The sequence below is a fragment of the Plasmodium malariae genome (assembly GCF_900090045.1).
Source record: "Plasmodium malariae genome assembly, chromosome: 1".
NCBI lineage: Eukaryota > Apicomplexa > Aconoidasida > Haemosporida > Plasmodiidae > Plasmodium > Plasmodium malariae.
In genome coordinates this window covers 1,327,962-1,340,148 of record NC_041775.1, presented here as the reverse complement: position 1 = coordinate 1,340,148, position 12,187 = coordinate 1,327,962, and the positions used below count along the sequence as shown (strand labels likewise).

Here is a 12,187-nt window from a genome sequence, read left to right as displayed (position 1 = left end):
ATATAAGTATGTATATATTTAGCCATATTAATTAATTCAGAGTAAGAATACATTAATTTACAAATTAAAAAATTTTCAAACATTCAAATTCACAAAAAAATATAAAAATATATTTTTTGTATTTACTTATAAATATAATTAAGTTTATATAAGTTCATTTGTAAAAGCTAAAAAACTGCTATTATATGTAATATATCATTAAAGATATTACAGGTAATACATAACATTGAAGGCTTCTTAACAGAAATAAATATATTTTTTACCATTCATTGAACATTTCTAAGAACTTAATTTTTTTATGCTTTATAACATTTTTATAATAATAAAAAAGTCCTCGTATAAGTATAATACCCAATATTAAGATAGGTATGCAATACACTAGAATACCAAATACTTTAAATCCTGTAAGGTTCTTCAATTTACATGTAGATGAAAAGTAATTACTCAAACCATCCCCAGCAGGTTCGGAAGGTGAAGATGGATCTCCAGTATATCCTAATGAAACACATAATTTATTTAATAAATTACCGGTATTTTGAAATTCCCCAAATGATAAATCTAATAAAGGTATCACTAATACCACTACGAACAATAGTAAAAGTAAAAAAAGTCGTAATCTGAATTTTTTACGTTTTAATTTTTTGTAATCTTTATCATTAATTAACATCATTTTTTTAAAAAAAGCTTTATCATCAAGTCCATTCATTATTTTTTTTTCGTAATGGGTATATGATTTATGTAAAATGGTACATTTATTTTTCATAAGACTCTTAATTAATTTTTCCTTATACAATAAGCTTCTATATAATTTTTCTTTTTTTTCTTTGTCCCATTTTTCATTATCTATTGTAAGTAATTTTTCGTTCTTTTTTTTTGTATCGTATGGTATCTTTAATTCTAAATTTTCAACATTTGAAAAAATACCTTTTTCACATTTTCCTAATAATCGATAAATTCGTTTATCTAATTTTTTACCAAAATAATGCTTATCATCCAAAAATTTGTCACAGCTGCTCTAAAAAAACAAAAGTAATTATTCCTTTAATAAATGGATAAGTTTTCACATTATAAATAAAATAATTAATAAAAATAAGCAATAAAAATATGAATAATACAAAGGCCCTCATAGAGTATTACCATACCATGTCAATGTAAAAATAATATATCCATTTTAAAAGTATAAACAAAAAAATTTTTGTAAAAAGTATAAACTTTATATTTTGTTCCATGTTATAGATAGATATCTAATATTTTAATATATAAAATAAAGAAAAATTAACATCAAGTTATACACTTTCAACAATAAAAAAAATAACTCTTTTATTTTAATATTGTTTTCTATAAAATTAACATATATATCATGTATTATTACTTAGTCAAAAAAAAGAAAAAAAAAAATACGTAAAAAAGGCTAATATAATATTGCATAATTAATATTATTTATAAAAAATTATTTTTTAGCAAAATTACACAATTTCAGTTCTTTCATATATATTGACAATGTATAATTTAATTACATATTTGGGTACTTGAACAAACTGTTTCTTATGATTTTTAATTATTAGGAAATTTTGAATTTATATACAATATGCAATGTATAAAATATAGATATATGCTATTGTCCTATGCATTTCTAGTATAATTACTATTATAAATTTTTCCTACTAATTATTATAATTTTATAAATATTATATTTCGGAGAATGTAATTATTTATGATAAAAAATATTTTATTATTTAGGGGAGTGAAAAAAAGTTATTAATAAATTCAAAAAATATATATTTTTAAAAATTTCCATGATTTCCTAATTATAACATATTCTTTCCTATATTGTATACAATATATTTAAAAAATAAAATTTATTATATACTAACAAATTTATGAAAATATATGTTTTATTTTTTTTCTATTGTTGTATTATAATATTTTGAAAATTATTATTATTAACTAAGTTGTTTCATATAGTTATTGGTAAATGACGTGTTTTAAAGCCCACAAATTACCTTTTTTTTTTTTAATTAAATAGAAACATTTAGAAAAATATAACAAAACAAAAAAGGTGTAATACCCATATAAAATATGTTAATATTATAATAATATTGAATCAGTAATATGTTTGTTAAACTTTATCACGAATAAAAATGCATATGTTTTTTGCTATTAATTAACTTTATCTTATATTTTTAAATAAATTATATAAAATAAAATTGAACAATCAATTACTTTACATCATTAATAATATCATGAATACATCTATCGTTTTATGTATTGATGATGCATTTTACTACTCATAATTATTGATTTTCTACATACATTACTTCTAAAATTTTAAATTATATTAGTATGTCTGGCAATTACTTGTCAATATTGTAAACCACAAACTATAACATTCTTATAGGTTCATGTGTACTTTTTACAGAAAAAAATTTAATTATAAAAACATTATAACGTTTAATACTAAAATATATATATATATATATTGAGAAACATATTAATATTTTTTTTAGTAGGGTATGAACATATTAATTTACATTTATCCAATTATTACCCTTAGTTTCCTATGTGCAACTATTTTTATGAAATAAAAGTTCAACACATAAATTAGTAGATAGGATAAGCAGTAAATTTTAAAATGTATATATTATATAATAACTAAAAAAATATTTTCCTTAATTTGCGGTATCATTTTGAAACTTCAGGAGTGAAAAATTAAAAAAATTATATTTTAATCATATTAAATGCTCATAAAAAATATTACACCAAAAATCACATATATTACTTTTAAACTATTAAAACTTTTATGAAAAATACAGCTTAGTATTCTAATTATGATGAATTATATCTTATAGTATTAATAAAAGCATAAAAATATTTTCATTAACTTACATGCAATCCATGCATATCTTATTGCGTTTATATAATTGGAAACAGAATTGTAAATATAAATAGAATTTTCAGTTAATATAAAATCTCTAAATTTTTTGGTACATCTAAAAAAGAACTGTTAAGGTACAATCATACATACATCAAAAATACAAAGTATCACAAATGAAAAAATGATTATCTATATATTATGAAATAAAATGTATTTACGAATAAAATTTATTTATATATTATTTAATGCTTAATTCAATTTAATTATAAACCTATTGTTTATTTTTCGTATGCAGTTAACATTTAAGACAGCAAAAAATGAGCAATTGTCCTATAAATTCTAATATTAGATGAATAGTGGCTCAAAATATTATTCACATAATACTGTCAAAAGAATATATTCACAGTATATCTATATTACAAAACTTTTTTTATTACAGAAATTTAAGTAATATTCATAAAACTGTTTTATATTTGACAGTTACATAAGTAAATTTATGAAATGATAAATGGAATTTAAGCCTTTAATTTTATAATAAAATTTTATGACTCCTCGAATTCATAATGTTACATTAATATATCATAATTATAAGAAATTTAATGTTAATATATATCTATTATTCATACTAAAGCTATTCAAAAAATTTACTAAAAATAGTTTAATATTAAATAATTCATTAAACATATATTACTCACAACATATTTTTTTACAAATATTAATGGTATCCTTACTTTTAAATCAAAAATACACATACACTAAATATAAAACGCATAAATTATTTCTATTAAGTAAAAAACAGTATGACATGCATAAATTATAAATAATATGTTATAATATTCTTTAAAAACTTTACAAAGAAACACTTATTAGGAAGAACAAAAAAATGGAAATAAATTGTGGTTGATAAAAACAAAAATTACGTTACTAATAAGATTGTACTAATAAATGTAATAATTTATGTATTATATTAAATAATCACACATTTATCATAATAAAAGTATGCAAAAAATATGTATAGATGTCATTATTGTATATATAGCATATCCTTTTAGTGTGAATTTTCTTCAATATTAAATTTAACTTTTTTACATAGAAAACAAACGTGTGTATGTATTTATATATTCAATAATATAGTAATAAAAAATCTTCAAAAAATACGTTATTATACTAATGATAATATAAATGTATGCCAAATTGTGTATAGACAAAACATACATTTTTAAACTGTTGTATACCAGTATATATATCTATATTAACTTGGTTTTATAATAAAACATATAAGTAAAGAAAAAGTAATTTTCCTTATTCAACAACATAATTTAACTAAGCATAAATTAAATTTATATTAGATACATAAAAAAAAAAAAAAATTCTGAATGAATTTCATTATTTACAGTTAGGATTTAATATCTTTTACTTCGTTGACATATTTGATGAATTTTACCAGTATATAAATAACTATTGCAGAACTTATTAATATAACTAATGTTATTGGAAATATAACCCCACTTATTAAAATTTTACTAATAATAATATAAAATTCTTTTTCATTCTCATTATTGCCATTTCCGTAATAAAAGGTTAAAGAAGTTAAAGTTACTGCTGTTAAAAAAAACATTCCTGGTAAAGCAATTATTAAAAGACTACTAATGTACACTGAATGTTTTAACTTTTTTTTCATAATAGGATAAGTACATTTTCTGTATTTATCTATACGACTGAATATCTTATATAATTGTTTTTCAAAGAAATTATCTGTCGATGCAAATGGTTCACATATAACTGAAGAGCATGTCATGCCTAATTTTTTGAATGCAAATCATAAATTAAAATTATATTTAGATTCATCATTATAATATTTGTTTCCTGAATCACCATATTCATGCCTAGGTAACTCATGGTTATCCTACTTTTATTCTCCCTTTCTTACACTCTAATAGTAATCTACATATTCCTGAAACTAATGTTCTACTTACATTATTTCTATTATCATAAGATTTATCAAAGTTGTAATACAAGGAAAATTAAATATTTATTTATTTACATACGATATATCAATTTGTGAATAAGTAAAATATTCTTATATATATGTATGATTATCTACATATAACATGATATTACAAAAACTGTGAAGCATATTTTTTGGTGATATCAAGTATATACCGCATTGATTAAATAATAACATATCCAAGCACAAATGATAATTGTAATTTTTTCAACTAAAATAAAATATTTTATTTTTCTATTCATATATAAATTATTTAATATTATAACATATTTCGTTTTATAAAAAATTCATGGAATATTAAAAAATTCCTCATATAAAGTAATGCTATATGCATTATTAAATTTGTCCTTTAATATAGTAATAAGTTTAACAAATAAAATACAGATATAAATTATATTAAAGAAAATATATTTTTTAAAATATTTTAGTAAATATTTCTTATAAAATTACATTTATAAAAAAGAAACATTAATTAAAATAATTTTTTTTAAAACTTATCGTGTTAAACAATTACACAACACATATATATATATATATACTAATTTCTAATACAACAATATAAAATGTTTTTTATTGATGCTTTTCAAAAATAAAGTAAAATTTATTCTTTGAAGTTTGAAATTTTTATTTTGCATTTAAAATAAGATATATACCTTATCAGAATACATATATTAACATGCACTAAACATTTAGCCATTAATTTTTCCCTTTTTCCTATGAATAAACTTAGTTTTGTGTATTTATTTTACTATATAAGGCTTTTTTTTTTTGTAAATATTATAAAAATTTATATTAAATATTATAATTACTGTATTAAATAAATATAAAAAACAAATAAAAATGTTTTTTTTTGTTGCACAAATTATGAGGTATCATATGAAATATACCAAATATATACAGACTATTGATTTACCATAATTTTATCAGTTGCCTTCTGGAAATTCTTTCACCTAAAAAACTTTTTATATTCAAAAAAAAAAAATCCAATTTAATGTTTTTATAATTTTTAATCAAGTTATTTTATATATAACATTGTAATTATTATATATTTTAAATAAGTATATTTTATTTATCATAACTAAAAGTAAATATTTTAAATTTAAGGATTCTGTTACTTTTTTTTTTTTTTCTAAGAATAAAAAAAATATATATGTTCTATATAAATATGCACATACATAAAAAATAATAATAATAATCTAAAAGTAAATTTCGTAAAAATTTATATTTACTAACTATGATAATTTAAAAGAATTTTAAATAATAAAATTAGAATTAAAAAGGATACCATTATGATATATTAAAGGATAATATACCATAAAATTTAGAAATACATTTGATATAATAATACTTTCATAGAAATTTTACAGAGGGTATAACTGGTATTTAATTTTTTTTTATTAATAAATAATTACAATTCTCAATTAAGTATTATATTATAACCTTTATTCAACTAATTTAAATGAAATATGTTAGATTTTTTATGAAATATACCTCTAAAATTAGAAAATTTATATTCCAATATATTTTCCCCTTACTGGATGTTCCACGTAGTTAATTCAGAACATTATAAAAATATTATATATTAAATACGTTATATCAATTCTGTATAAATATTTTCATAGTAATTTGACAAATCAAATTAATGTTCTATAGTTTATCTAATTAATATGAAATATAAATAATATATTAAAGTTTTACATACTTCATATAATTCATATTACTCTAGAACAGTAAACGAAAATAAGATAATTATCTTAATATTTCATTCATATGTATATATATATATTTTTTATGTATAATTAATATGAATTTAGAAAGATACTCTGATTATAACCAATATATATTATATTTCTTCAATTCCCCTTAATTTATCATATTTTAAAATGTTGAATTTATATATAGAAATATAAAGGCACATCTTTATAAGTAGTTTTATATATTATGATGAATATATAATGAAACAAATTATGGAAAAATATAACTTTTTATTTAATAAAATTTTTCTGTGTTCTCATATAACTAGTTCAGTCGGTTATTTTATAAATATTTATTTTTGATTAACTAGTTTTTTTGAATTTTGTGTCGAATAAAAATATTGGCACTATTTTAAATCATTTGTTCATATTCATCCAAATGAAAGTATCATACATAAATAATTTACATTTGTTCTCGCAATATTTAACTTGTTTCCAAGAAAATGCATATATAATAAATGAATTGTATTATTAAAAGTATTTATACATATATATATATATATATATATATATGTATATTAAGCAAGTGAATTTATACATATTAAAAAAATACTATATAAAACAAATAAGAGGAAAATATATCAGAATTCGGTTAATATTTATGAATACATATTAATCTTCCTATTTTATATCGAAATATTTAAACATATATTGATGATTTCATAAGGATCATATATACTTTCGTATTATTTCCCCAGTAGATATTATTACTAAGAATGCAATAAATTTTTTTAAACTTGGAAATAAATACCCTTTTTCGGAAAGTTATTATGCTTAAAAATAGTGCAAATTATTTTTTTTGACGAAAGCTCATTTCTTAGAGTATCTACCTAAAGATACGTAAATATTACATTACATATGCTAGCTAACATTAAATCTTCATACAATGGATTTATGAAACAAAAAAACAAGATTAATAACATAAAAAGTGTTTCAACAACTAATTTATGTAGATTTCATAAATGTATTTTATTATTGATATTTTAATTAAATTTATGTCTTTTTATATTCATTAATATAGCACAATACACTCATTAGGCAATTTTCAAATTGTATTTCTTATTCTTTTTGAGAAATTTAGATGTATAACTTATTTTTTTAGTAATAAATTTATTCCAGTTTAGAGACAATAATGTATGATTTAACAGTTTGTATTTTGGATCAAGTCATTCCTTATATCTTTTAATTCAAGTAGTTCTTGTATTTTCTTTATATTAATATTTTCTCTAGTTTTTTCTAACTTAGATATATATTTTTCTTTGCTTTATTTAGTTATTGATAATTCGATAATGTCTTTCTTTACAAAATAACTTTTTTTTTTTTTAACTCCCCCTAAGTATTTAACTAAAGATATATCGGTTTTGTAATCTAATGAAGAATATCTTTTGTTTCCCTGATTTATAATTTTTCTAATAAGGAACTAATATTAACAGATAAACATATATTATTATTTCAGAAAGTGTTTTACCTTATAATAAGAAAATTTTTCCTACGCAAATAAAATGAATAATAACAGAAAATAATAAATAAATAAATAAATAAATAAATAAATAAATAAATAAATAAATAAAATGATAAAACAAAAAATATACTTACAGTAATTATATTATATTACTGTAACTGTGATAGGTACATATAAAAAGGACAACTTAATAAATTTTTATGATGAGCATGTACTTTATTTTTCATGTCATTTTTCTATAGCAATCACAAATTTATTATGGAATAAATATTTCAGTATATTGTACATAATTCTACGTAGTTAAAAGTTTTTATTTACTTTCTTATAACATTTTACTTATTATTTTTATTTTATACAAATTATTTACTAAACTATATATATATACGTACACATTATGTATTGTGTAACATAAAGAAAAAGAAAAATATAATAATTATATAGTAACATTTCCTTATAGATTTACTTACAGAATACTAACTTAACATATTGTTAACATATTCTATAAAACTTAGTTATTTAGAGCAAAATCCAATTCAAAATTATACAGAAATACAAGTTTTTTTATAAAAAATAAATTCAGTAATAAAAAAATTACCCTCATTTATATGTAAAAATGATAAAACATAAATAAAAAAATATTTTACTAAAATTTAAAAAAATAAATTTTTAAATTTTTAATTTCGTGTCTTTTTTCTTATCTTTTATTTCATTCCTGAAACAAACTATTACTATTTGAATAATCCAAATATAACTGATTATACTGCCACATTCTATATTTATAGTATGTTTTTATAATTCCGTTACAAACAAAATGCTTAATACATCAAAATAATATTAAAAAATTATTTAGTTATTCGTAATATAAAAATTACTTGCAATATTCACATTTTTATAGAATACATAAAAACTAAATTAAAATTAATTTTTTAACAGTCATCAAAATTTTTTATTTTGGATATTTTAAATATCATATGACCAAAGGTAAAGATTTCTTCGTATGCCAATTTTAGAAATCTAGGTTATATACTTCCAATTTGGTATTTTATTATTTATTTTATTTTTTGTACTAACAAATAAAAAAATACATATAGATTCATAAAACTCTTTAATTAATTTTTTTAATAAGAAATTTATTACTATATAATTATCAAATGCATAGAGCTAAAAATGTAAAATAATAAGAGATTAATTAAAAAATTAAACATAAACCTTAGTTTTTTTTTTTTCTAATTTTATTTACTTCTACTCAAAAATGATTTTTCTCCCGATAAATTTGTTTTTTTCAAATTAGAAAATAATAATTTATAATTAACAATACCAAATATTTGTGTTTCATGCATTTTATTAATATATTAATTATAAAATTACATATAAGGTAGACATATAAAGTAAAAGTAGCAACTGTTTTTTTTCCCTTTTTTTTTTTCTGCTAATTTTTATCTTACAAAATAAAAAATCATTTGTTGAAATCTTCGTTGAAACATTTTTAAAAAATATTGCACTTCATTTTATCAATTTTTTTTTGGCAATGAACTGTTGATTGAAAAAATAAACATAAAATAAATTAAGAACAAATGAGCTTATTAAATAAATAAAAAAAAAAGAAGAAAAATTTATTTTAAAAATACAATATTTAATTTAATTCGCATTTTTCTTATTATATCGTACCCCCTTTTTATTTCTGAAACGTCTATAAAATAAGGAATAATAACAGTATAAATTCCTTGTTTTTAATATTCTTCGTATTACTATATTGTTATTATTATCTACATATATAAATATACATTGTTTGCAAAGAATCAACGGAGCTAGTTCATAAATTGTTATACAAATTAAATATTAAATATATTATTTAAAAGGTAAAAATAAAACTATATAAATGTTAAATAATTGCATTTTGTCAACCACGTTTTTAATAATTACTCTAGATCAAAATATATCTAAAAATTGTTCTATGCATATTATAAATGTAATTAATATATTATAATATTGTTCCTGTTATATATATTACCTCCACATTTTAATTAATAATTTTTATTAAAAATAATTTTAAAAAATAATACATGTAGATAATTAGAAGATAATTTCTAAAAGTTTTTTATTATATATTTTCTAACATATTTAAGTATAAAAGTTCTAAAAATATTTTTCGAATGTATACTTATTCATATTTTATTACTAGAATTTAATCCTATATTATATCCTTATTAAAGCAACATTTGATCAATGCATGTATGTATGTATATATATATATATATTGCTTGTTTTTTTGAAATAAAATTTTACGCACGTTGAATTATAATATTAATACAATTTTTCCCTTAAAATACTTATTAAATACTTTTTATTTGTTTCATTTGATTAATATTAATTAATAATATTTTTAAATATAGCTTTTACTAAAATATATTTTTTTTAATTATATCTTTTTTTTTTATACTTTAGCACGTATTATAGTTGTATCTATCTTAAAAAGAATTTAAAGACTTGTTATATCGACAAAATAGAAAATAATTAAGACAAGTAGTAAATTAGTCATTTACTTATTCTTTTCTAAAATATCAAATATACCTCGTAAATTATTACTTGAGTTTTTACAACTTTAAATATATCCATTATAAAACAAAATAAAAAAATTCTGATATTTTTTATTAAAGCTTTTATTTTTTCCTTTTTATTATAGATATTTAAATATTTTTACTATGTATCATAGTTATTATTCTTAAATGTTTTTTTTATTTTTTATTTTATGTTTCTATATGAAAGTAAAATTTTATTCATATAATATATAAATATACATTTTTTGAATATTTAATATGAACCTTCACTTTTATTCAAACATCTTTTATGAAACCTGGAACAAGGAATTTAACCGAAATAACATATTAAGGATTAAATATAGCAGAATATTAAATAGTGAAGTTCACTCGTAGAGTATAAATATAAATTTTTAAACAAAACTACAAGTAGTTTAGAATACGATAGTATTGAATCAGTTGAAAAAAAACCATATGCATTCAAGCACAATAGACTTTTCCAAGAACAAGATAAAGAACCAATATATATTGATACTTATTAAGAATAACTGAATTATTTATTGCATCTTAAAAAACCTCAAAAACATAGAACTTTTATATTTAAGCAAAATTTAAAAGAAAAGACTCCAACATTAAAGCATTATAAAAATCATAATAGAAACCTATCAACATCTTTAAAATAATTGCTCTCAAAGAATGGTTCATCCTTATGCTACATCAGTTCAAGTAATAAATATAATTCTATTAATTTAGAATATACAGATAACACTATTTTACATTATAAATAAATGTATCCATTAAAATCTGCAATTTTGTACATCTTCACTTTGTCAGTAGTGGTGCCATTGTGTGTTCAAATTGTAGGTTTAATTATGTACTAAATTTCAGTCATGCCTGGATCCTCTATTAAATTATTTTAACGTATAATTATATCTGCTACTATATTATATTATAATCCAATATATATTTATATTCCTAGTAAAATTTTTTTAATATATTTTCCTACTTCTTTTGATAATACAATTTTTTTAAATTAATATACATAAAATTATCTGATAAAATAATTTAAGTCTAGTAAAAAATAAGAAAACAATATTCATTGTAAAAAATTAATTTTATAAATTTATTACATTAATTTGATAGTTCATAAAATATTATAAATTTATCTGACAAAAACAAATTCTACAAAAACCATTATATAATATATGAATTATTTATTTTATCATATTTCATATTAAAAAATTGCCTTCATATAATTCTATATATCCAGTAATATAAGTAGATAATTTATGGTTTAATTGTTAGTTTCAATTAATATTTATAATTTATTTAAAATTAAACATCCTAATGATATATGCATGTATTACACCATATTATATAACTGTAGAAAATCTATATTTATGTTCACTTTTTTAATGATATTTTAGCCTTTTAGAAATATGTACACATAATTAAAATTTTCTTAGTTTGAAAAAGAAAAAGAAGTATTAATGCATTTTATCTATTAATATAAGATTACATGTAATTCATTAATTTACTACTATAATTAAG

General features: G+C 18.4%; 1 protein-coding gene and 2 pseudogenes across 1 annotated transcript, besides 2 other annotated features; 1 reads left to right on the top strand and 2 right to left on the bottom strand.

Annotated features, from left to right (window-relative positions):
* Positions 1-259: 259 nt before the first annotated feature.
* On the bottom strand, positions 260-1,229 carry PmUG01_01034200 (Plasmodium exported protein, unknown function; the record flags this gene model as incomplete). The annotated part of the gene is made up of 2 exons (XM_029008565.1): positions 260-1,015; positions 1,143-1,229. 2 exons carry the CDS (start codon positions 1,227-1,229, stop codon positions 260-262), a joined length of 843 nt encoding a protein of 280 aa, XP_028860112.1.
* Positions 1,230-4,271: 3,042 nt separating this feature from the next.
* Positions 4,272-5,125, bottom strand: PmUG01_01034100 (annotated as a pseudogene).
* Positions 4,272-5,125: a sequence feature (Plasmodium exported protein, unknown function, pseudogene).
* Positions 5,126-10,933: 5,808 nt separating this feature from the next.
* On the top strand, positions 10,934-11,517 carry PmUG01_01034000 (annotated as a pseudogene).
* Positions 10,934-11,517: a sequence feature (Plasmodium exported protein, unknown function, pseudogene).
* Positions 11,518-12,187: the final 670 nt, after the last annotated feature.